The following is a 26800-nucleotide window of genomic DNA, read 5'->3' as shown; positions in this document are numbered from 1 at the left end:
TCCCTTGTACCTAGATAGTAAGACTAGACTGTGCTGCACAGTCTATTTCTACATTTGATTCTCTCATCGGGATTGGGTGCTACATAGCTCGGTGCCATTTGCACTATGTGCCGTGTGATGTTACTATATAGTCAAAATCGATAGCGCAAATCACACCATGTCTACAAAGCATTCACTAAGGTTTTATTGTAGCTGATATAATAGTTTCCCTCATTAATGACCAGACCAGTATTCACATTATGTTAATATGACCGTTCTGCATTGAATAACCCTCCTGCTCAGGGTGATATCGTATTAGAAGCAGTCATTTACCGCTGCTGGTAGGTTCACTGGGGGCAATACACCAATGCCAGCACTTCAGGGATTATGCTTTGTCAGCTCAGGCGATACGCATCCCATGGATCCTAATCTTCTCACATGGGCCACTTTTCACCCCAAAAAAGGACAGTAAGTGGATTGTCCAATAATGACCATTGGTCAGCCGGTTATGGATCATTAGGTCTACAAGAGAATGGTCGACAAGTATTGGGTCAACACCATTAGATCGATATGCAGAAAGGTCGACATAAGTCTAGGTAGACAGGTAATTAGGTGGACCTGGGTAAGGTCAACAGTCAAAAGGTCGACGTGGGGTTTTTCATTGTGTTTTTTTTACCCAAATTTCGACACAGTTGATATGGACACTAAAATGTAGCACCGCGTTCCCTCGCATGGCTCGCTGAGCTCATCATGCTTCGGGCACGGTGCCTCCCTATGCTCAGCACACTATTTTATTCTCACACCACGCCCTAGTGGATGGGTAGGGCATGAAATACTGCCTGTCGGCTGAAAAACAGTGAAAAACCCCATGTCGACCTAATGATTGTGTCGACCTAATGTTGTCCACCCAATGCTTCTCGACCCAATGCATGTCGACCTAATGACCGTTATCCCGGTCAGCCCGTGTTTTATTTGTTTAAATCTTTTTTTTGGGGGGGGGGGGGGGGCGGCAAAAGGGCATCAGGACTAGTTGGTTACCACTACCGCTATAAGTCCCCTAAGCCATCTGTATTTTCAATAACCTCCCCCTATGATAACTTTTTGATAGCTTACTGGAATAAAAACTCAGAGAGGGAATAAATTAGGTGTGAGTTGACGAGTTTATAAAAGGCGTTCACTTGTCTTCACCCGCACACCCAAGATGCGCCCAATTCAATTTGAAATGACAATTCACACTACTATTGCAAATTTTGACAAAAAGTGAACTGACAACATAGCATGAAAACACGAGGAGACCTTCTAGACTTAGGGGGTTATTCTGATTCACTCGGAAAGGCACAATCACTCTCTAATGGACAAAACCATATGCACTGCAGGTGGGGCTGATGTAACAAGTGCAGAGAGAGTTAGATTTGGGTGGATGGGGGGTGTACTTCACACTGATTTCTATATTGCAGTGTAAAAATAAAGCAGCCAGTATTTACCCTGCATAGAAACAATAAAAAACACCCAAATCTAACTCTCTTGCTGCACATGTTACATCAGCCTCACCTGCAGTGCATATGGTTTTGTCCATTAAAGAGTGATTGTGCCTTTCCGAGTGCATCAGAATAACCCCTTTAGTATCAACTTAGCAGTTTCCTACAGGAGACTGGTAATGGGTATAAGCAGTGGTTAAAGTGGGGGGGAACTGAGTTCCACCACCTGTAATGGTTGGTGGAACTAGTTTTATCTCCACCATGGTCCTACACAGTAATTCCAACAAAAAAAACACCACCCACATCAATAGATGATGCAGCCACATCCAAAACTCCCCTTCCTAAGTACCTGGTGGCTCCCTGGTTCTCTTCCACCTGTGGCCTGCACCTTTTGGTACACACATGAGTTCCACCACCTCTCCTGGACCACTTAAAATCCTGGGTATAAGGAAAGATTAAAACCTTTTAAAAAGGTGTCAAATGGCGGATTTGGTTATTGGAGACATGTACAATATTCCTGGTGGGACCTAGCATTTTATTCGGATCTAAAGTACATGTTTTACTATATCGTGCTGTCACTAACAGCCCCAGCCGCGTTAGTCCACTGCTCCCCAACTTTTACCTATCTTTTCTCAAGGTTACGAGTCAATACGTCATACATATTCACTACGGACGGCCATACAACAATTACTTTCCCTTTTTGTATTTGTCTTTTGTAAATATTTAGTGGTAAATGTATAATACCTTGCTTATTATAGGATTTTACCTGTTTTATATGTAGATGTTTTGATTTTTATCTCCATTATGTCCTCCCAGAGCCCTCCTTTTACTCTCATTCATATCACACCTTTCATAATAAAATAGGGTGGGGGTTACCAAGTACTATCATTAGATCATTACAGTTTTGGGGGTTTGGCGAGAGGTCTGAAGATAGACTACAGAACACAACCAAGTTGCACAGAGAAATGGCATAACTGCCTGGCATTTTCATACCCCTATACTAGACATAATTAAGCAAAGAAAATTAATTGAGGTTCTAGTACCTTTTTTTTTTTTTTAAGTAATATAGGAGATTTCCATTAATAGCATTCCATTAATAGTATCTTAAATTTTATTTTTTTTCTTTTGCATGCAGGGCTGGCACTCGGGAAGTCCATAATAAACTGGAGAAAAACAGGTGTGTATGTAGTCCAAGCCCTGTTTCCTATATTCTTCCACTGGATTTCAGTGGATAGTCAGGCCCGTCCAAGTGGTAATTGGTCTACAGTGAACACTTACGAAAATATTACGCCCATTTATAGTCATACTACTTAAACCGTTAGTATGTTTGATTTCACACACAGAGATTGACCATAAGTATAGGCACACAAAACTCATTCTTCCTTCTTCTCGAACTATACTATTTACTGAACCATAAATTGAATATTAACCCCTCCATTTAATGTTTACCATAGCCTTGGTCACTATACACTTAAGTTTTTACATATCTTACATTTAATCAATTTATAACCACACTTTCTGGTTGCTCTGTGTGATATCTGCACCTGTGTTCCACAATCCTGGTGGTAGCTAGCCGTCTGCGTCTTTCAGAAATATAATCATTCTTAGCAGTTATATGTAGGAGTACACTACTTGGAAATCTCCTCCATCCTGTTTATATGGCAGACACAACAAGGGGAATATTGAATGCAATATAGCTGCTAGTTAGATGGAAGGAACCGGAAATACTGGACTGCCAGCCAGATAATTTACCCACCAAAGTAAAGGTCTCAGCGGTTATATGCAATGTACGAAAAACACATAACAAGTAGCCTTTCAGGAGATGGGGTATAGTAACCGGGCTTGTTCTTAGGAATATACCTAGTATAAAAACAAAACGTTCACTTTTTTGTTTGCCTAAAATTCGCAACCAATATTAATTTGGTATGGCATACCCACATAATTTGTATGGCAATCACTGTGGAAAAGGATATACAGTAGTATATACAATGTTAATAGTACAGCTAGAACAACTGTTATATGTTGCATACTTCTGATAAATGGTATCACTAATCAGTGTGTCCTGTTTCCTACAGACGAGCACACCTCAAGGAATGTTTTGAGACACTAAAAAGGAACATCCCAAATGTAGATGACAAGAAGACTTCCAACCTCAGTGTGTTAAGAAGTGCTCTCAGATACATACAGGTAGGAATCGCAAATCTCATACATTCTAAGCGTTATCTGGACCACCCTGAATTTCATTAGGAGTTCGATGCATCAAACCTTCTAAAGAGAACTGGACAATTAGGCCAAAGCCACCAATCCGCTTGACGCTATCATTGATGACATAGATTCTGCAAAATGAGAGGTAGAAGCTGATTGGATGCTATGTGCATCTGTCCAGTGTAGAAGGCTTGATATATCTCCCAACAGAGCTGTTTTCATAGTAGAAGTATTATTTAGATGTGGGATAAACATTGTCATGCATGAACTGCGTGTACATGGCACTCTCATTTGGTTCGTTCAGGCATATAGTTGGCACAGATAAGACCTCATTTTGGAAAATCAGTCACTGTTACTTATTGAAAAGTATACACATTGTAAGCACAGAGGCACATCCTTATAAACGATGTTCTAAAAGTGCAAAAAAGGAGATTTATCAAACCAAAATGGAGAAGTGGAGGTTTTGCCCGCAGTGACCAATCAGCTCATTCTATAGAATGTACTAGATAAATGAGATCCAGAATATGATTGGTCACCATCTGCAGCACACTCGATAACTTTCAAAGGTTTTATAAATCTTCCCCATTGTTATCCATTGAAAATAACGGGAAATTCAATTAGATGTGGTAAACTACCACAGTTAGCTGGAGTAACTAAAATCACCGATTCAGTGCCATTTTGTTATTCCCGTGATTGGGAAAACAGATACATTTGTGAACTTATACAGGTTCATATGTGTTTTCGCCCCATAATAGAGTTTGTTGTTTGAGCAGTAAAACGTACCTAAAAAGAAAAAAAAATGTGTTTCCAAAAAATTGTGGCAAAGCCCTAAAGGGCCCCATACATCAGCAATTAATTGTGACAATTTTCAGATATGGAGATGATTGCCACAATTAAATTTAGATGTGTGGGCTCCCCCTTTTGGCAATCCCAATCAAAATTGCCAATCGATTGCTTAATCAGGTTTTTAAACATGTTTAATAATCTGGTATTATCTGCATTATTTTTTTATATGTGTGGGCATTCCCAATTCGTCGTCTTCATCTATTTACATTATGAACAGCTGAAATGACAATCGATTGGGCAATTTCCAGATATGAAGATGCAATCTTTAGATGGAAAAATCTGCCGATCACTGAAAAAATCTGTAATGTGTGGGCAAAGTCGGATAGATCTGAAAATCCATTTATCTGGCCAAAATATCCCAATATCTGAAAATCCATAAATTGTGATTGCTGATGTATGGGGCCCATAACTTGACCAAAAAAACTGCCATATTTCACTGGTAAATGTAGCGCAACAAAAGCAGTGGTGTTTTTATATAGGCTGCCATTTACATGTTTCATGTATTTATTTGTAGTCAGCAAATCTATTGTATATCACCAAGATACTGAAGTCGTGGAATTGTCAGCAATTAGTGCGAAATGCCCTCCACTGCTTGGAATGTTTCTATACTTCTCAATGTTTCCTGCTGCTCTCACCCAGACACATGAATAGTCTTGTGACTATTTATGTGCCAGGGATGCCCCTGCCATAATAATTCACATGTGAGGGTGTAATAGCAGCATAAATAGGTAACTAAGCAAACTGATTTATTCCATGGCATTAGCATTAAGGCTTTACTGTTATAAACAATGTTACAAAGTTATTTACTAAACTGGAAACCTGTTAATGTACAGAATCGGATGCACTCACATGGTTAAAAACATCTCACATAAAACCCATTCAGAGTAACGGATTCCAGCAGCCAGAGTCTAACAATCCTTAATCCCCCCCAAGGCAGGTGGTTCCATTCGGTGGTGTTCAATCCCCTTACATGACATAACGTCACTTCCGCTTATGCGTTTTACTGCATTCACTTCCTGCGTTCCATTCACCGATCTTTGCAGAAACTGTCATATCGCCACTGGGTCTTTTCTGTTCCAAAAAGTTCCTGCGTTCCATTGGTACAAGATCTCTTTTTGGAATGCAGGAACTGTGTAGAACAGACAAAACCCAGTGGCGATATGACACTTTCTGCAAAGATCAATGAATGGAACACAGGAAGTGAATGCGGTGGACCGCATAAGCGGAAGTGACGTTATGTCACTTCCGGGATAGCAGTGCCGGTCCGGATCACCTGGCTCTGATGTTTAATGATGTATGGGAATATATCAAGAGTAATATAGCGAGGCACCGTGTCGACATTCGGGACAAAAAAGTGAAATACCCCATGTCTAATGACATGTCGACCTTGGCTTATGTCGACCCAATGCATGTCCACCCTATGATCCATACCTGCTTCTGCGGTCGCATTTAATGTCATCCGGTCAGCTGCATGAATGATATTGCAAACAAGGTGATACAGGGCGGAATGAGGGATTTGTTCCCTCCATCATTACATCATTCTGATTTCTGTGCATGACCAGCATATCGGCCATTGTGTACCCAGCTTTAACGGTGTTTATTTGTTTCATATAGTTTTCCGATAATTCTATTTATTACGGCACAAACTAGCTTTTGGCTTAGTTTGTGTTTCTGCAATTGTCAGGCTGTTTCTTGCTGTATAGTTAATTTACATTTGTTTGTACTGTAAAATCTGCTCAAGAGACTTTAGTATATTTTATGCCATCTACTGCTCTTTTAGTCTCTAAAACTCTTAGAAAACCAACAGGTACAGTATCCCTTATCCATCTAATGTGCCAACAATTGCCAAGTGTCATGTTGCTCTGAATTTAAAGCTGTGTGGGGGTAGGAATTAATTATCCAAAGAAGGCTTTCTGAGTCACGCTTTCTAGAGTTAACAACATCAGACGTTCTGTTAAAGAAGCCTAAGGTAAATTAGGATCTTTGTGTTCACTATGGAAATCCTTATTGTATTACCATATATCAGTTCTAATTAGCTGGGGGATTTGGCCAGTGTTGTGGTCCTGATAATTGCAGCAGTAGTTATTAGCAAGCTGGATTCTCGGTTATGTAAAACGTTTCAATATAATGTATTTCTGTAAAAAGAAAACGCTGTGAACAGATGCATGCTTTCCTGCTATTTTATTTACCGAAGCAGTGCTCCAAGGAACATGAAAAACGCTAGTTAAAGCATAGACCTTGTACTTTGTCCTCACTGTAACAGAATTGCATTCAGTAACACGTCTCAAAGCTTTCCCTTAATAAGGGGGAGATTTATTAATGATTGGAGATAAATAAAGTACTAACCAATAATCATCTGTCATTTCACAGAATTTTTCAGCAAAACGTTACATTTTGACTAAAAAGGTCACGTGAAATATATTTTTTTGCGAAGTAGTGAAATAAATCTCCCTACCTTTTTGACTATATGTAAATACCTAGTTTGTTGTATCACTGTCTCCAATTGTAAATTGCAAACGGAATATGCTGCGCTTTATAAGAAACTGTTAATACTTTTTGTGGGAGATTAATTATTTATCATGGGGCAGATTAAGCCTTTACGCCTCGTACAAACGGGGTGGTTTCAGTCAATATCGCCGATGATATGGTTGCTAAGCGACCATATCACCGTGTGTACGGGTGACAGTCGCTAGGAGTATGCTCACACGTCCAGCCCCAACCAGCGGCTTTTTCCTTCAGTGACTCCATTTCATCAGCGACCAAATTGCTCTGTGTGTACGGAGTTTTAGGCACAGTCCTGATCCAGTCACATGCAGCCTCACATACAATACCTCGGCAACTGCCCGTGACGGCTAGGATCCCATACAATGCATCAGTGAAACTAAGGTCTGCTTAAATAGCATCAGACCATGCCAGTGGCATATACTGTATTGCCCATCAGCTCTGTACAGTATCTGTGACTTCTGAACATACAGTTTACGGGTGCCGGATGACGCTCTGACAGTGGGGACCCCGACTCACAGGGGCTATTCTCCTTTGTGGGGTCCACGACCCCCATAGAGCCTAGGGTGAGCGTAGAGAGCCACCGGGCCCGCAGCGAGCCCGCAAGGGGCTTCTTTGCGCTCATCCCCTGTCGGAGCACCGGCAGTCGGGATACGGACTGTCTGGATCCCCACTGTTGGAGCCCCATACCACACCCCAGTATACATCATCCCCCACTGAGAGATGATGCCCTGAGTCTGTGCAATTTTCTGTGACATAATCACTGGTAAGATTGTCCATCAAAGACATAACCATCGATGGTTTGTAGCTGTTAAAGGAAAATGATTAATGGTTACAATTAAACATTGCATGGATGAAAGGAGGCCGTGCATGGCAGAAAATGATTTACTTTTAGCACCTAGACCTCATCCATTGATGGTAAAGCCATCAACCCTAGTCAGTGGCCCCAGCAGCGCTCTCTTTGTATACCCCTAGGCTCTCATTTATTATTTATTTATTTACAGTTTCTTATATAGCGCAGCAGATTCTGTTGTGCTTTACAATAGTAGACAGTGATAAGACAAACTGGGTAACAACAGACAGACTTGGAGGTAGGAGGGCCCTGCTGCAAGCTTACAATCTATAGATCTATATATACAATCTATATATACTCTCATAGTATTTCTCTATTGGTTCTGTGAAGAACTTTCAATTATCAGTGAGCCCATCACAACTGTTTATCAAAACTAGGGGTACTGTAAAAGTAACAACCCATACCATGTTTAATGGGTCTGTTAAATAAACTAGGCTTGATGTGCCGCGATGCACCACTGTTCACATGGGTGTGGATCGTATTGTCGACACCGTTGGGCCGACAGGGTTCTAGGTCGACATGGGTTAGGTTGACAGGTCGCGAGGTCGACATGGTTTTTTTCACTGTTTTTTTTACCCGAATGTCGACACAGTCGACATGGACACAGTTGGAAGTCAGCCGCAGCCCTTCGCATCGCTCGCAATGCTTTGGGCACACTATTTTATTCTCCCACTACGGCCTAGTGGTGGGGCATGAAATACCGCCTGTCGGCACATGTTGACTCAAAAAACTGTGTAAAAACCCATGTTGACCTTGTCCCATGTCGACCTTGTCCCATGTCGACCTAGACACCTGTCGACCTTATACATGTTGACCTAGAACCCTGTCGCCCCAACGGTGTTGACCTAATGATTGTCGACCTAAGTTAGGACAATACGACCGTATCCGTTCACTATAGTGCCAATATCCTTGCAAAATCAGTGAGGTACTGAAGGGTTCCTGCATTATTGTGCCATTCAATGAAGTAATGCTTTACACATGGGGACTGAATTTACCACAAAATGTATTGAAAATTAAAGCAAATCTGGTGTTTGCAGCAGACATATTAATATTTAATATTGTGCATTAGATCAAAACTTGGGGCTTATCCAGCTCTGATCTAGACTGGGCCACAGAAGAGCGAATTTACTATTCAGCGACTTCTTCGCATGTGATTTTAATGGTAGCGGTCTGGACATTGTAGGCGTGACCGGACCGCTTGTTGGGAGAGTGTGCGAGCGCTTCACTACACAGCAAAGCGCTCAAACATCACTGACTGCGCAGCTTTAGCCAAGAACAGGATGCAAGGAAAAATCTATTTCAATTGCAGCCCTGGGTTCTAACATGCAGGGAACCCCATTCCAGTATGTTATGCAGAATATATGGCGTACCACATGTGGAAAAGCCAAATTAAAAATTTTAGTTTTTTTTTTTTTTTTTTCTTCATATCATGTGTGGCACCTAAAACTGTGTTGTGGTATCCTATTGTAGGATTGCAATACCAAGCATGCCCTGGCTGGACCTGCTGAGGCCTGTAGTGCCATAGAAGAAAGCGTGACTCTTGACAGATCATGTTAGGACAGCAAGGGGTTAAGCAGTGCAGTCCCAGTTCCCTGTCATGTGCCTGAGCGAGGAGAAAAAGCGGGTGGCGGCGGGGACGACACTCTGGCCCCGCCCTACCGCTTCTCTCCCGCCCAATTCCTGGATCACGCTCTCTCATTCCCAGCCCCTGAAACATCTTTTTTTTACCACGCGAGCGAGCACGCGCGCCCCCGAGAAAGAAGACGAGAAAAGAAAAAAAAAATTCCAGTAGCGCGTGCGTGAGCTCCGCCCCGCTCCACGTGCGCATAGAGCACATGGCTACCCAGAGTACGCTGACGTCACCGGCGCTTGGCTCCACCCCCTCCCTCCCTGTAACTGTCTAGTGATCTGGCGCGAGCGGCCGCACGAGATCCGCAGCGCGTGCTGCTGCTGCTGCTGTGTTTGAGGTCAGCAAAGGTGGGCGGAGTCCCGAGCTCGCTACAATCCTGGCACAGGGACAGAGCTGCTGCTGCTGCCACCTGCAGGATACTATCCTGAAATGCAACACTGCAGAGCACACCAGGAAGCTATTATTATTTACTCATTACTCCTAACCATTGCAGTCGCTTAAAGATGAAGTAATGCAATTACTTCTTAATTGTGCAACTATATTTCCAGGCAGAAACCTGCTAATCATTGCCTTTAATATAGGTCAACTTGAGGGAGCGCGTTTTCAGTGCAAGAGGCTTATGACAATTATTTGAGTGTGATTTAGTTATGAACTCTGTGCTGGTTTGATGGTCTGACTGATATTTGCTGTAGGCATCATCCGGGATTTTATTTATTGCTGGATATAAAAAAAAAAAAGTATCCTCTGAATTATTGTAGATGAGGGCTAATGACACATTTGGGATTTTCAAGTAAATGGTGCTCTTTGTGCATGCAGCCCTTTAGTGACAGCAAATTTGCAGCTCTGTAATGTACTTTGGGCAGATGTATTAACCCTGGCAAGGTGATAAAGTAAAAGGTGCTAGATATCACACCAGCCAATCAGCCCCTAACTGTCATGCTACAGGCTGAGATTGAAAAGTGACAGTAGAGAGCTGATTGGCTGGTGCAGTATCACCTTCCACTTTATCACACTGCCAGGGTTAATACATCTGCCCCCTTGTGCATCAGTATTATGGTCATTACATCACGTTTAAAGGAACACTTAAGGTATAATGCATGCCGCCTTACAGAAAAGGCCGCCACACAAGCAGCTTAGCCAAAAGCAGCTTGTCAGAACTGAGTATATTTTGTGACTGAGAATAGCTCTCTTTGTACATATCAGACAGCTTGTTAATCAGTCCATTGCAGGCCGTCTTTGGGCTGATAACATAACAATACCTAGACTGCAACCCTAAATATAATGTTATGAAATTCAGCATCTATTAAAAGATAACTTAATATCTAATACCCCTTTCATACAAAAAATATAATTCCCGGAATTTCATGAAATACACGTCTTCAATCTGGATCTTAAGCTCCGACCCTGCCAATGACCAGGGTCTGAGACCCTGGCAGGTATTCAATGCTGTTTGCGAGTGGTGACAGCGAGCAGATCTTCCTGCTCGCTGTCACCACTCACCCTGACAGCATTCAACACACCCTCCACATACGCCAATTCCCCCTAGCTCCGTTTTTTGAGCGAGGGAGAATTGGCGGATGCGGCTCCAGAAGCAGCGAGTCTCGCGGCTAAAAACTGCGAGTTTTCTGCAGTAGCCGCTGGTCTCGCTGTTTTGGGGAATTCTCTCCATCCCGTGACGGCGAGGATTTCCCCAGAACGTTGAATAGAGCGAGTGGCCGGCGCGCGGGTTATACAGCGAGGATCGCTGGTTTTCTGCAATCCTCGCTGTTTAACCCCCTCACCGGCCGCTCGCTGCAGCATTGAATACCCCCCCCTGAGTTTCGCACAGGTGAAAAACCCATGTAATAGAGCAAATTACCAGGTCTAAATTTTAGACCCAGAGAATTGCTCTCCTGTGTGAAGGGGGTCTGACAGCACGTGGCCGAATAACCCGGTGCTTCAAAAGCCGGGTAATTGCCAGGTTATCCGCCCGCTGCTGTGTGAAAGTGATATCTTATTGTATTTTAATAATCCACCTGATTCGGTTGATGGCTTTAAAGCCCTGTGCACACGGTGCAACGGGGGAGCCTGTTCTGGGCAATGGGCTTAAGCACAAATTGCTCTGCACACCCGCAATGTGTGCTGAGCGATTAGTGTGGAGCAGCGTTTTGCTTATGCTAATAGGTCTGACCCTTATCATGTTCTGTATTGGATGTCTACAGTCTTCTACATCCACTGGTAGAAAACTCAGTCAGTGGTGGGCAATAATGCTGTTTTCTGCATATCATATCATACCAACCAATCAGCTCTTTAGCACTTTTTTTTTTTTTTTAAAGAGAACTGCGTTTGATCTGTGGATTGTAAATTCTACCCCATTGCAGACATAGCATTCTGTACTGTAAAACAAAACACCCATTGCGTGCTATGAAAACACGTAAATATTACTCAGTTTGTAGGATCCAATGTTAGACTATTAAAATGCTTTAACTAATGTCTTGCTTGAATGCGTGTGGTCTCTGGCAGGATAGCATGTGCTGTGTATCTTGGCATTGAGCGCTCTGTTTACTGCTACAGAATCAGATCCCACAGTAATATGGTGTCAGTATTCTGTTTGCGTAAACGGCAAAAAGTTTCATTCTGCGCGTGGGTGGCTGTGTTAAATAGCTGGGGATATGCCAGGCATCTCTTTCTCCTCGTGATCTACGGAATCATGAGGGATGAGGAGATTAGGAATTTCTTTTTACCATGGAGGGAAAGTAAAAAAGGAAATTTGAAACCTTCCTTTTAACTGTTGTGTAACATTTAGGCACTTTGAATATCTTAAATGTTGAATAAAACTCTAAAAGTTAATGGTCCACTACCTCCCATGTAGAAGAAACAAAGTACACTGCTTTACGCTATTAAAATGCCATCTTTAAAACGTGGGCCAAAACAGTTTTACAGCATGTGTGGCGGTATACATAGTGGCATTGAATGGAACGAATCCATTTTTTGCAGACATTACACCTGGTGGTGGACAAGTGTAGCTGTATAACGGTGGGAGGGAAAGCAGTAATGAATGGGCAAGTCTTGAAGTTAGGCCAAGTTTAACCTGCCAACATTTAGTTCCTTTCCAGGGCATATTTCCTCTTTATACGCCAACTAACTTTTATACCTCTGTGTCTACTTATAAAACTATTTTGGACAGCCAGGGTTTAACAAAAGACCACAAATTTTTCACTCCTTAAAATATTCTAAGGCAAAGTTTATGTTGGTAACATCCACTGGGATACATACTGTATAACAAATTACAAATGGCATATTGTTTCCAGGTGTGAGCCAAAGTTGACTGGTCAAGAATAAATACTTGTGTTGTGACACACAGTGGGCTGTATTCAGTGCTCTTTTGCGAGCTGTGACAGCGAGCAGTACTGATTGCGAGGATTCCCCCGGAATGTTGAATAGGGTAAGCGGCCGGCGCAGGAGTTAAACTGCGAGGGTGGCTTGTTTTTGGTGGTCCTCGCTGGCCACATTGAATATGGCCCTGTGTGTTCATTAGCTTCACAAGTGTGCAGGCCTAATTCATGGTTTCTAAATTATGGCTAGTAAGCAGCACTTTCCAGGCTTATAATAACACTTAAGGAGCCCATACATGCTCCGTTTTGCGGCGGCTCCGTTCTGTACTATGCGATGCGCGCTCCCGCGCATCACATAGTACGGTACAAAAAGTATGTGCTGCACATACTTTTTGTACTTGCTACACATCGGATCACATTGCATGCACAAGGCATGCGATGCGCTGTGTACTATTTAAGTCCTAAACGGACCGTGTATGGGCAGCTTTAGGGCTTAATACAATTAGATTTGAGTTGGCAAAAGTAAGTTTGTTTCATAAAACTTTTTTAGTCCTCTAAAATCCCGGGTCCTGCGCACCTGCAATGGACCCGGGGTTTTTAAAAACCCGGGTTTGAACCGGTTCTAAAATCCCGGGTAGTGTGTCTGAAAGGGGTATAAGATAGCATAACCATAGCAAAGGTTATTTTTCATAAGGGAAGGATTGAATGTTTTTTAAAAGGTGTCAAATAGATGATTTTTACTTTTTTTTTATTACTGGTTAAAAAAGGATAGGGAGCAAGTGTTTTTTTTTCTTTTAAATCAAATTAAAGTCTTTGGGGGAAATTTGTTTACCTGTGCAAACTTTTACTCATGTGTATAAGGTTGGTAGCCTCGAGCTCTAACACCCATGGCTATTCAATTGCACTCCCTTTTTCACTTGATCGCCTAATTTACATTCGTTAAATAAGTGTGTTAATCGGCATTAACACCCCGAGTCAGTGAAAAGTTCAGATTTGTGCATTAACGGACCTGTTAAAGCGCTAGTTATCGGTTTTTTATTTTATTTTGAGCTGCTGAGGCAGGTGAAAAAAAAATGCTGATCACTTCTGGCTTTGCTTTTGCATAGCCCAGGGGATCAAACAATCAAATTCCATCCATAAAAATGTCTGTAAAGTGATTGTTTTCATTGTTTTAACCCTTTGAGTGCCAAGTGAACACTTTTATTCATCATAATGACCTGTAATGTTTACCTTATATAGGAAATATAAACTTTTTTTAACACAACATTTTTTAATTTGAACTCGTATAACAAATGTGAGCGACGCTGGCAGTACCCAACACACAGCTATTTGGATTGAGCCCTTAGATGGCCGATCAGGTAAGTGTAAAGTTCTATGGGTACCCAACGCTATGTAACTCTGGATATTGCTGATAAAATACATCACAAATAAATAATAGCAACGTTTTACTTGCCATAATACACAAAAGTGTGCGCGTAAGCACATCACGCACGGTTCCAGTGGGAGCTCGCGGCTAACTAAGCCGCCTCCTAAAAATGTTCTTTTCTATCTGGGTCTGCTCACATAATTGATTGTTATATAGAGCATTAGTACCGAGCACTCATATTTGTCCAAATGCTGCTTTCAGCAGATGAAAATCATTACAGCGCTTGTGTCTGGAGATCTCCAGTTACAGTAAAACAATTTCACTTTGGAGCATTTACCTGGTCAGCTTTAAGTGTGAGGTAAAAGCGCCAGTTTGACACCACCATGGTCTGTCTATCTGAACAGAGCCGTTGACTCGACGGTTCCAAGTGCCGGCCATATCCCACTGTACTATCTGAACAGAGTGATATGTTGGATTAGTATTATATGAAATGTTAATATTTTATTAATTTCTTCTAAAACCAGTTTCTTGTCTATCTCTGCATTAGGGTTCAGGGATAGAAGCCTTTTTTTGATGGTTAGGGGGCAAGTATAAATGAGTATTTCTTCTGAGTATAAAGGTAATGTTCTTCCAGGAAAAAGCTTTGTTTTAAATAGTTCTCAATCGTTTCTTGGGAAACGGTCAAACTTTAAGAAAGCTGGGTGATGATGATAATTATATATTTTTTAAACCAACAAAAACTTTTTGTTTGTTTTTGCTTCAGGATTAAGCTGCTGTTTTCAAATGATGGTGATTCTGAGACTGTGGGTACCGATCTCTGAGAAGAGTGCACTTTTATTAATCTTGCCCCTATTTTCTGACTGACTAATGATATCTTGTTACCTACTGATGATGTCATTGATGTCTGCCCCCTAGAGAATAACTCAAAGGGGGCACTTGAAGGTACATTTCTACCCCTTCCTCACCCTATAGGTTTACTATGCCCAACTGGTCCATAGCAGTGAAAGGGTAAACAAGCACGGCTTGGACATCTTTAACAGATGATAAAAAAAGCAGTCTTTGGTGTTCAGAACCCCAGCACCAGTTTTTATTTTCTGTTTTGCAAATAGCATTGTTATTTTTATAACCAGGTGACAACATCACAATGCAGAGGGTGCCGGATGACCTCCCAACAGTCGGGGTTTCCGAAAGTCGGAATACTGACTTACAGGGGCTATTCTCCCTCTTGGGGGTCCACAACCCCCATAGAGTGGGAATATAACCTGTGGCAAACGCAGCAAGCCTGCAAGGGGCTTCTTTGTGCTTGCCCTGCTGTCAGAGTATCGGCAGTTGGGATTCCAATGTCCAGTGTAATGGCCGCCGAAATCTCAACTGTCGGACCCCCATACCAAACCCAATGCAGGTAAAGTGTCAATCTTGTACCACAGATGAATGAAGAACGCGCAGGTTTTTTTTTCTCTCCCATATTCATAATTGTTTTACTTTGTGACTTTTAAATTTTACCCAGAAATCCGTAGCCTCCCGGTTTCCATAGCAAGTGATTGAATTTTAACATTTAAGGCATTATATTCCCTGGTTTTGTTTCTCATAGAGCACATATTGTAATACAATTAAAATGTTTTGAAACCCCCTTCTTTCTCTATCTTATTTACAACCAGGACAGCTTTTTTGAATTGTCATAAATGGAATGAAAAGTAGCAGGACTCAAAGCTGATCCTCAGCTGATAATGTTCACGTTGGCTACTGGCGCCACAAGACTTGTGTGTAACAGAGCAGTGCTGAGATACAAGTGTAGCTGCAGTTAATATAGGCCATCTAAAGTCAGGAGCTCCCTGTGTTTGTTTAGTTGCTTAGCAACAGGATGATTAATCCACCCACTGACTATTAAGCTATGGCACTTTTTTTTCCTTTTTACAGCTCCAGTACATGAGTCGCCAGAGTACATTTGTAAAAACTGGTGCACAAATAGTTCTGTAACCTTTAGCAATTATTTATCCACATGCTTTTCATTTTACAAACCACTTTTTTCCCCCTTTTGCCCCAGCTTTCTAAGTTGTCCTCTGTTAGGTGTTACCCACTTTTTGTTTATCTAAAGATCCATACACACGAAGCGATTTGGTCCCTGATGAAAACGGAGCCACTGCAGGAGAAAGCCAGGGGTCACAGGAGCATGCTCCTCGGACCAGCAACGACTACTGGACTGGCCGCTGAAGCCCACTCCTAGCGACCACGACCCCGTACACAAGGGATATGGTTGCTCAGCGACCATGTCCCCGGGGAAATTGACTGAAAATGCCACGTGTGTACCGGGGCTTTATTGTATTGCTTTCAAAATAAGGCCATAGATGTTAGCGATATTAGCAAATATTTTATTTAGCACCACACATCCTCGTTTACAGCATAAGCGTTCTAGTGTTACAATAATACTTGAATAACTTATGCGATCCAAACATCTTTCCATATTCAGACAACACTGATCAGAGATACAAAGAGCATGTATACAATCATCGATCATCGGAGATGCATTGATGAATCTGCAGAATTCTGCATGTAAAAATTCCCAGACTTATTGATTCGGATATTTTCATTTTGGAGGTAGGGGGGTTAGAATCAGCGAATCAATTATTTTCGATGTTTGATTTCCCCAACCCCCTGACCAAGGCATCTGGAGGGGGGCAGGGAGTTGCCCTATTAACCCTAGATATGTTTCTACATGCTGCATTTCTTTAATGTAAAGGCAAATACCTTTAACTGAAAAATGTTCCAGTTTTCTATTAATTTAAGAAAAAATGAGTAAACAGTGTAGACACGTGTTTCATGTTAAAAGGTCATCGGTATTTGTACATAATATCCCCCCCACGCGCGCGCGCACGCCTTCTGACTCCTTTCACGTTAAATCTATAATTGCATCTATAAGCCGCTCTCTTAAAACTGCTGTTTAAAATAAAAATAAAACCAGATACTCATCACACAATGTCGTCTATGATTTCAGGCTGCCATTGCTAATGTATATGTTTTAAACCTTCTGTGTATATTACGTTGATACATGTAGAACATCTTTAATAACTTTATTTTGTAAGCAAGGACGTGATATAAGTCTTCTGTTACGCTCATGTCAAGCCCCACTAAGTGGCATTTGGAATCCTCTCATAACCAGTATCCCTGCTGTGTGGAGTCTAAGGTGACCTCTACCAAACTGTTATCTGGGTCAAGTGGATGATCTTGCATTTTGGAGAGGATTTTTTTTATCAAGTCACATGAAGAAAATCTGTCCATGGAAACCAGCCTCTCTGCACCACTAATCCTCTACATCCCTTCTGTTTGCTGGCAATGCCACTCCCAAATGGTGCAACACATGTTACTGTGTGTTACTAACGCAATACCTGCATTGGCTTCATTTGGGCTTATGCCTGTATTATATATCAATTTTTATACATTCCCCGTCAACCCCAGCTACAGTAAAACAAAACACCAAAATGGAGGACTTGCTTTTGGCAGGATTAAACCACAACTGACGGGTCTCACCACTCTAACCTGCAGGCTAAGCACTTTCTCCCCATCGCCCCCCCCCCCCCCAGGCTTAAAGAGGCCTACATACGGGGAAATGCTGAGCGATGCTAGATTGCTCAGCACACAGTGATGTACCTGCACTGTGTGCTGAGCGATCTGTCAGGGCCAGTATTCTCCGCTGACAACACTGGCCCTGACCCCGGTCATTAACTAGGTTTATCCAGCATGCTGGATATTAATTGCCGGACGATAGAGGCGCGCAAGGCCATATTGTGGGCCATACGCCCATGCTGGCCGCTCAGCCTATTCTACATCCCAGGGGAACTCTCGCTGTCAAAGGACAGCGAGGATTCCCCCAAACAGCGAGGCTTGCGGCTAATGCAGGGAGCCCGCTGCATTTAGCCGCGAGCTTTGCTATTTTATCGGTCGTACACGCCGTTTCCCCGTTGCTGCAGAAACCTAGCAACTTTGAAACGCTGTGTGCAGGGGGTCAGTTGAATACTGCAAGCTGTGACAGCGAGCAGGCACCCCCATAGAGCTCATGTATGACCAGTGTTTAATACCGTTCTTATACCTTCAATGCAGGGCCGGCCAAACCGGTTTTTAAGATCTACCAACAGTTCACGTTTCCCAGACCTCCTAGCTGGTGCAAAGGTGTAGTCATTACTAACTAGCACATATTCAAACATGTGATGCATTCATTCCTAACCGACACATTCTCAAGTTTTACAGGTGGTTTGGAAAAAATGAACTTTTGGTAGCTCTCTGAGATCGGTTTGGCCAACCCTACCGTGTATTTGCAGGGCTTTCAAGTTGCATGTGGTGATTGATGTGAAATGTGTTCCTTTCTGAGCTTTCAAAGACCTTAAATTTTTTTGTAGATGTAAAACAAAAAAAAGCTGTGTATTTTATTTTTCCTTTAAAATTCGTTAAGATGCATGGTTTCTCTATGGCAGCAGTTCTCAAACTGTGGGTTCTCAGTATGGGGTCGCGACTCCATGTTGCTGACCATCAGGCTGATTAATTTTCTAATCTCAGTCAGTGATTCAAGGAGTCTGAAAAATCTGTTGAATTGTCTGTTATTTTGGACTCCTCCCATCATTTTGTGCCTCCACAATGCTGCCATGCTTGTGCTGTCTACTGACTACACATGTGATGTGATGACCTTCTGTAGTAACTTGCTGGGGTCCTGTCATTATTTTTATTGTCTGATGGGGTCACAGAGCTAAATAGTTTAAGGACCCCTGGTCTATGGTATAGCACTGTCCAGTTGTGCCCCAATACATTACAGAAAAGTGACTGCGACCTTAGGGGAAGATGGGTTCAGTGTTTTCTCCAGACAGGCTGGACCCATATTGTTGCAGTATTTAGCTGTAAGAAGCAACTCAGCCGAGGCAGTTTCCAAGGCAATATCTCGTTTCTGTCTCCTTGGAAACGCGCTGGGATTCCTCTAATGGAATATGCAATACAACTTAATGCTCTCCATAGACTCATTGTAAGGATTTACATGTCAGCACACAACACAGTCATTAGCTATGCAATCCCTTGCCCTTCTTATCTGTTTCTTATTGTAGCTAAAACATAACTGATTGCTTTTATCCTATGTGTTTAATAAATGAGTGGTTCATTTGAGAGCAAACTACACCCTTTGCTTTATCAACAGGCGTTTGGCTACAATGTAGCGTTACGGGTCGATGGTATGGCTGAGGGTGGAAGTAAATAATAAGTCATTTTATGCTACCAATGAAAGTACATTTTATTATCTATTAACGTTATCCATACAGATGTTGGCATGGTCACAAAACATCCATTTCATGCAGGTATACTAAACAAAGAATTAGCTATATATTGGCAATAAGGTGGTTCTTTGACCATCGATGTTAAAAGAGCTGCATAGAATGGAATTGCTTGTATTGTAACACAGGCACTGTAGCCGAGGATAAGATCTGTGCGTGCTAATATGAAAGAAAAAAACTAGGCAAAACCTGTCTAGGGCATAATGTCACTGTGTTAGAGGAGGGGAGCGTAGGGATGAATTTCTGATATAAAATTTGCCTCTAAACCCAGATTATTAACAATTTGTTAACCGATGCAAAGTTGTCCATCCACCCCGTAAATCCTATGGGGTAATGTCTGTATTTAAACAACCCCCCCCCCTCTTTTTTTTTTTTTTTTTTTAAGCTGTATTAAACAAATTAAATAATAGTATACTAATTCGAGTCTGTATTTTGTATGGTTTTTGGTATATATTGTACTGTATATGTGATGATAATTGGAGTGCTGCCCAGCTGGAAGGACAGAAATGACACGCGTCTCACAGCCTGCAAGCAGCCAGACCATGCTTCGGGTGGCAGATAATGACATTGCCCTTGAGAGACGGAGGGGTGTGTGGCGGAATACTAGTATGTGCCATTTGTCAGGGCTGTACATTACGTCACATTTTACAGCAGTGAAGAGCAGACGTCTGACTTTGAAACAACCAAATTCCCTTATTCTGCACACATTTCTGATCTCCTCCTCCAGCATTGTTTTAAACGGCTTCTCGCTTAGTTGCTTTTTCGTGTTACCTATTATAGTAAGCCAGTCATCTGTAATTGAATGACAATATTCTCAGAGGACCAAGCCTGGGATAACTCATAGGCAACAAGTGTGAAATCTTCAATTAAATATTTCATTTATTTAGTTTTTTTGCCGAAAGCTGGTGTACTAACCTATTGGGTGAAATTTAATAGGACGAGAGATTCAGAAAGTGAGAGATTTGGTAAGAAATCTCCAGGCTTTTTTTTTTAAAGGGGCAATCATTTACACAGAAAAAAAAAACGGTACTTATGTAGTATCTGGGCTGCCGATTTAGAAATCGGATCGTATCGCATGCGACCAAATCGTATGCGATGCGATGGTCAAGATTTTTCCATAGGATTCAATGTTAAAATGGTCTGAGTCCATTTTAACATAGAATTCAATGGGAAAAAGGGGTCCTTTTCCTTTCCCCACTATCCAAGTGGGCATGGAGTTGGATATAAACCTGTGGCGAGCGTAGCGAGCCACCGAGCCCGAAGCGTGGCGAGCGTAGCGAGCCCCGCGAGGGGACACAGAATACTTTTTAAGAAATATGCGGCTCATCGCGGGGCTCGCTTCGCTCGCCACGCTTCGCTCGCCACGCTTCGGGCTCGGTGGCTCGCTGCGCTCGCCACGCTATATAAAATCAACTCTATGCCCACTTGGATAGTGGGGAAATGAACAGGACCTTCTTAACATTGAATCCTATGCAAAATCGCATCGAATCGCATCGCATCGCATCGCATCTGATTGTATGCCTTAAGGTAAGGCATACAATCACAAAATCGGCAGCCCAGATACTACATAAGTACCAAAAAAACATTTTGATTTTGAAGTGTAAATGATCGCCACTTAAAAAAAAATAATTGGCGATTTCTTACCAAATCTCTCACTTTCTGATTCTCTCATCCTATTAATTTCCACCCTTTATCTTCATTGAGATTTCATGAGAGCTCCTGTCAATACTTCCAGGAGGTGAATATCAATAAATGATTGTCACTAAAAAAAAATTTTTTTATACGGACAGAAACATTCTTCCAGATATTTCACTTTGTTCATCTTTGTGACACTTATTTCACGGATGATGTAATGGTTAGCATTACTGCCTCACAGCACTGAGGTCATGGGTTTGATCCCCACCATGGCTCTAACTGTGGAGTTTGTATATTCTCCCCGTGCTTGCGCGGGTTTCCTCCGGGCACTCCGGTTTCCTCCCACAATCCAAAAATATACAGGTAGGTCAATTGGCTCCCAACAAATTAACCCTCGAATGTCTGTGTGTGCGTGTACATGTGGTAGGGTATATAGATTGTAAGCTCCACTCGGGCCGGGACTAATGTGAATGTTCAAATATTCTCTGTACAGCGCTGTGGAATATGTGTGCGCTATATAACAAACTGTTAATAAATAATAAATTGATTTAAAGCAACACAACTATACAAATATTAATATTTATTATTAAAAGTTATTTATATAGTGCACACATATTCCGCAGCACTTTACAGAGAATATTTGAATCAGTCCCTGCCCCAGTGGAGCTTACAATCTATATTCCCTACCACATGTACACGCACACACAGACATTATTTGGTTAATTTTGTTGGGAGCCAATTAAGGTTCTAGTATATTTTTGGATTCAGCTGCATTGTACATTTTCATCAATGTGCCTTTCACAAAAATCCTTTTTTAGCGTTCATCTTCGGTGCTGTAGTTATGGAAAATCCCTTCCGAGCCATAAACACGGACTCTTAAATATTAAATTGTGTCGAGTTTGTATGTACTCCCTGTGTTTTATGAGGTATTTGAAGCATATACATTCTGTCTGGTTAATTGGCTTATGACAAAATATGACCCTAGTGTGTTCAGGTTATTGGGTAATTTCCATCATAGGTACACTTCAACTGTGAGAGACAGAATGTGGGGTGGGGGGAGGGAATCACATTGTATGATTTTTAAACAATTTATTTGTATATATTTTTGTGGAAAATAAATATTTGGGCAATCAAAAAGTTAAACTCAATACTTTGTAATGTAACCTCGGTTGGCAATTACAGAGGTGAAACGTTTCCTGTAGTTCTTGACCAGGTTTGCACACGCTGTAGCAGGTATTTTGGCCTTGTTGCCAGCTGGTGTCTCGCTGGTGATCATTATTCTGTCATGATGGAGGGCCTATTTTTGTGTGGAGGCCTGGAGCTGCATTGTTAATCTGGTCTGGTTTGCAGGATTTATTTGATGTTTTCATAAAGATAATTAATCATTTTAAGTTGGCCATTGTTACATTTTTTATTTCATTATTACATTTCATGGTTTGGGAGAATAGTATTAATGGTGGGTAAAGTTAAACCTGTAGTATCCACTGGATTTCTGCTGGCCATACATTTGACCAACTTTTCTCCAACTATCCAACTAGTTGGATGGAACAAAAGTCTGGTACTGGATTGGAGCAAATGTAAATTGTAATTCAGCAATTTGCTCAAAATTCTGTAAATCGACAAAAACTTTGATTGAAACAATTTGTCTGAATGGTTTTGTCCATTTTCCTGGGTTTGTGAGCAAATTGCGGATTGTCATTTGCTCCCATACAGTACCAGATTTTTAGTCCAACCAACTATTTGGATGAAAATTGGCCTAGTGTATGGCCAGCGTACTCTCCAATCCATTGAGTGAGAGAAAAAAGTGTGAAAGATCATTATGTGGCCTTGCCTTTACCATGAGAACACCTGGACCAGTCCCACCACCCCTATGTATGAGAACACCAGAACTGTTCCCAGGCCTACCCCTCATGGTTAGCTGGGGGCTGTGAGGGCAAGCCTATGTAGCATCACTTCCAGCATGGTCGTGGCCCCCTGCAAAGGTGTTTTTATCACGTCTGTTTATTTTCTCCCTTCCAACAGTGTATTTCTACCTCACCATGTTCTATTCCTGTAATGTGTACCTCCACTGACCACACACCCTGTCAGCAAAGACCTACATAGTGCACCCCAGTTGGTGGCTTCGGAAGGTTCCTCTGCGGGTAGGATGTGCTTCATTTGGATGTTTCCATACACTGTATATCATACTACTACTACACAAGCACCCACTTTCCAATATCTGCATTGAGTCCTTATATGGCTCACCTCCCACAGTGTAACCTTTGTAGTGCGTCCAACATGGCTTCCTCATCTGGTGCACTTGTGGATGGGATGAGAAACATATGGACCTGACTGTTTTATTGGGACCTTAAACTACACTGCAATCACTTCATTTTGTGTCATTTCTTCTAGGGGTAAGCTATCCCACCCAGGGTAATCCTACGCAGTGCGCCCAAGGTGGCTGCCTCACCCGGTACCTTGTTAGGGTGGAATACATAACGTGTGGAAGTTATTATCCAAAATGCCAACACTACGTTGGGGTGTATTCAACGCTATGACGGCGAGCAGTGCCGATAGCCGCAATCCTTCAACTGACCCACACTAACTCGCTGTTTCCAGCTCGCTGCGCTATATAACGTATTTACATTGCTTGGCACGAACGTATTGCCACTTGCCACACTTTTCCTCCTTCATACATGGGGTAGAAGCATTATTGGTGCACGCAACAGAGCTAATACCACTTCTCCTCCATAACTAGTAATACATCTAGGCCTTGAATCCATCTTAGCACAAACCCTTTTTCATGTTAAGATCTTGATGCAAAACTTGTCTAAAAGTTTCTTTGTCCATGTTTACCATCTCTGCTATCAGTCGATGGTCAAGTCGGAACAATTTTTTCATTTAATTTTTTTTTTTTTTTAATTCTCATTGTTTTGATGTACAAGGCCTTCCAGGACATTCATTATCTTTTTTGTCACTCAAACACATGTGCATGTGGTAAACACTGTGCCCTGCAAGCCTTGGGTAGCCCACAGATTAGCAAATTGCTGAAAGTTCGCATTGCGTACAGGAAGAACACAGCTTCTGTGATCTCTGTAACAGCAAGCTATCTGTGCGAGAGAGGTGACACTTGCCAAAGCATTTTGGGAAAGTCCAAGGTCAATGTTCCCCCACTTCCTTTTAACTCACACAGTATGGTTTATTTTTACAAGTACAGTCTCATTATTTAATAGCCACACTTTGGTATGTCCTTGGACATACCTTGATGTCTGCCACGGCTACTATTGCACAGAATTAGAATTCCTTCCCTCCCCCCCCCAAATCCCTCCTCCCCCCAAATCCCTCCTCCCCTACTATGAAGCAGCATCAATGTAGAACCTAGAAGCCACGGAGGGCTGTAGTTGTCTTTTCTCACGTCCTAATGCAGGCTGCCTTTCATCTGAATGAGCCTGCTGTTGGTGGGCCCGACTAATATACAGTTGCTTATCTATCTGTCATATTTTGTTTTACAATAGAAATGTAATTGAAACAACCAGACAAGTCGGTGGCTTTCAGAATAATGGAATTTGCCACTGAAAACCTGTCCGTACTGAACGGTATAGATCCATAACAACCTTTATAGGGTGGCTAATTGTATGCAGAAAGCCTATCACAGCTGAAAAGAGGCCTCCTACATGAGCTGCTAGTTCTTACAGCGTAGCAGCCCTGCTCTGTGCCTAGGGGAGTGTATCAGCCCCAGTCACTGTGTCGTTAGAGTTTGTGACTAAAAATGTGAATATCCATATCCCCTAAAGATCCTTCTCTATAACCAGTATGCTGCTCTGAGCACATGTGTGATCGCCTCTGGCAGGCTGTTTGTGCAAGCCTTAAATGGAATGTACGTACGGGCTGAGGGCGGATTTGAAAACTGGCACCAGTTCAGTTAATTTCCCGGCAAAAGAGAGCGAAAGGCGGAGGCCTGGGAGTTGTGAAGGGGGAAGTATGACGATCTTGCGTACACGTGTTTCTGTCCCCACTGAGAAGCCAAGAGGGAGGAGGCACAGAGGGAGGGAGTCTCTTAAAGGTGCAATCCACTGCTGAAGTACAGCAACAGAGATTTGTTATCATCCTGCAATATAATCACAGCCATCTCCAGGCTCCTGTGTTATATTCACCACATCATGTTCTCAAATCACATGAATCATAAAGACGTTTGTTTCATATATGAGGAAATGTATTTCATGTCTACCATTATTTAATTTTGCTGGATTGCAGTCATTGCACTGTGAAACTAAAGAAACTAAACAGTTTATGCCCCTCTAGTCAGATGGGCAAAAAATTATACTTAGGCATACCATGTTTTTTATTTAAAACACATTTTTTGGTAATAAAATGTACTCCCCCATTGTACCATACCCAAGCTCGCAGGTCCAGGATAAGTTCCAGGTCCGTGTGTTGTCACGGCCACGAAAATGGCAGCGATAACATCATTATCATTGATTCTTTTTAATATCCTGCTTCCAGGTAGATGGCAAATATTTGGGATGGAGATGGCACCCGTAATTACTTCTGTAGTCCAGGAAACGAAAGCCAGTGTTTAAATGAAATCCGATGCAGTGATAAGGAAGACACCACAGTGACTTCAGTTATGATGTCAACATTGAACTTGTTGGTATCTAAATAATATAGTCATGTGCAAATGTCTACATTCTCATGGAGCTGGAGGGTTATGGCACCCACTATTACTTCTGTAGTCCAGGGAAGGAACGTTAAGACCCCCACACACTACAATGATTTTGCACGATTTTGTGCAATTTTGACCTTTCAGGCCGATATATCGTTTGTAACGTGACAAGTTGTGTGTGTGCTGCACTATTGATTTATCGGAATCGGATGGAAAATGGAGTGTTTTTTTTTGTTTTGTATATACGATATATATCACAAGTGATGTATCGCAGGAAGGGCATTTTCAGTCCCCCTAATCCAGCCCATCATATATATCTATCATATGGAATCACTCCCGGGAAGGTCTAGGTCAGGCATGTCCAACGTTGGCCCTCCAGATGTTTTGAAACTACACATCCCAGCATGCTTTGCCACAGTTTTGCTATTAGAGAATGCGAAAACTATTGCAAAGCATGCTGGGATGTGTAGTTTCAAAACATCTGGAGGGCCAACGTTGGACATGCCTGGTCTAGGTGGAGTTTAAGGGAAATCACATTCAACTTCAGGGTCAGACATATCTTTGTAGTATATGGGGGCCCTTTAGTGTTTTATATGAAATTGGATGTTTGTAATGTTGACCCAATGGCGTTGTCAGATACGCAGTGAAATGTAATAGTGTCCAAGATCGCCAGAGGTCTGGGATGCCGGCTAAATTAAAACTTTTTTAAATCTGGAGTTTGCCCGGCATCCTGCACCCTGTTGCATTTTGCAGATGAAATTGAACATGTTCGCATTTACGTTATGACGAAACGTGAAATGTCAACATCCTGCAAGGACTTGGTGGGTTAAGCTGGCCATACATCAGAAAGATCGATCTTAAGATCGATTGCGCTCATGATTGTGTACAATTTCCCTTGAACTCCCCAGCAGTCCTTGGTGGTTTTTGGACACACAATCCATCATATAATCAGTCATACAATCCATCTGCTGCATGATTTTGTACACAAGATGTGCACACAATCTGCATACAATCAGTCATACAATCCATCTTATGATTGATTGT

At 42.1% G+C, this 26800-nt stretch overlaps 1 protein-coding gene across 2 annotated transcripts in view; it reads left to right on the top strand.

Annotated features, from left to right (window-relative positions):
- The window catches only part of MNT (MAX network transcriptional repressor), a 70220-nt gene that overhangs the window by 30307 nt on the left and 13113 nt on the right, over nucleotides 1-26800 (top strand). The window contains exons 3-4 of one of the 2 annotated variants that reach the window (XM_083172227.1): nucleotides 2593-2634; nucleotides 3533-3644. In XM_083172227.1, the coding sequence (XP_083028353.1) occupies nucleotides 2593-2634; nucleotides 3533-3644 (154 nt within the window). The remainder of the gene's footprint in view (nucleotides 1-2592; nucleotides 2635-3532; nucleotides 3645-26800) is intronic. The other variant, XM_083172228.1, reaches the window with a different exon arrangement.

The sequence above is a fragment of the Crinia signifera genome, chromosome 2 (genome assembly GCF_055691185.1).
Source record: "Crinia signifera chromosome 2, ASM5569118v1, whole genome shotgun sequence".
Classification (NCBI taxonomy): domain Eukaryota; kingdom Metazoa; phylum Chordata; class Amphibia; order Anura; family Myobatrachidae; genus Crinia; species Crinia signifera.
The sequence above is the reverse complement of the archived record's forward strand: the minus strand, read 5'-3'. Positions and strand labels throughout refer to the sequence as shown.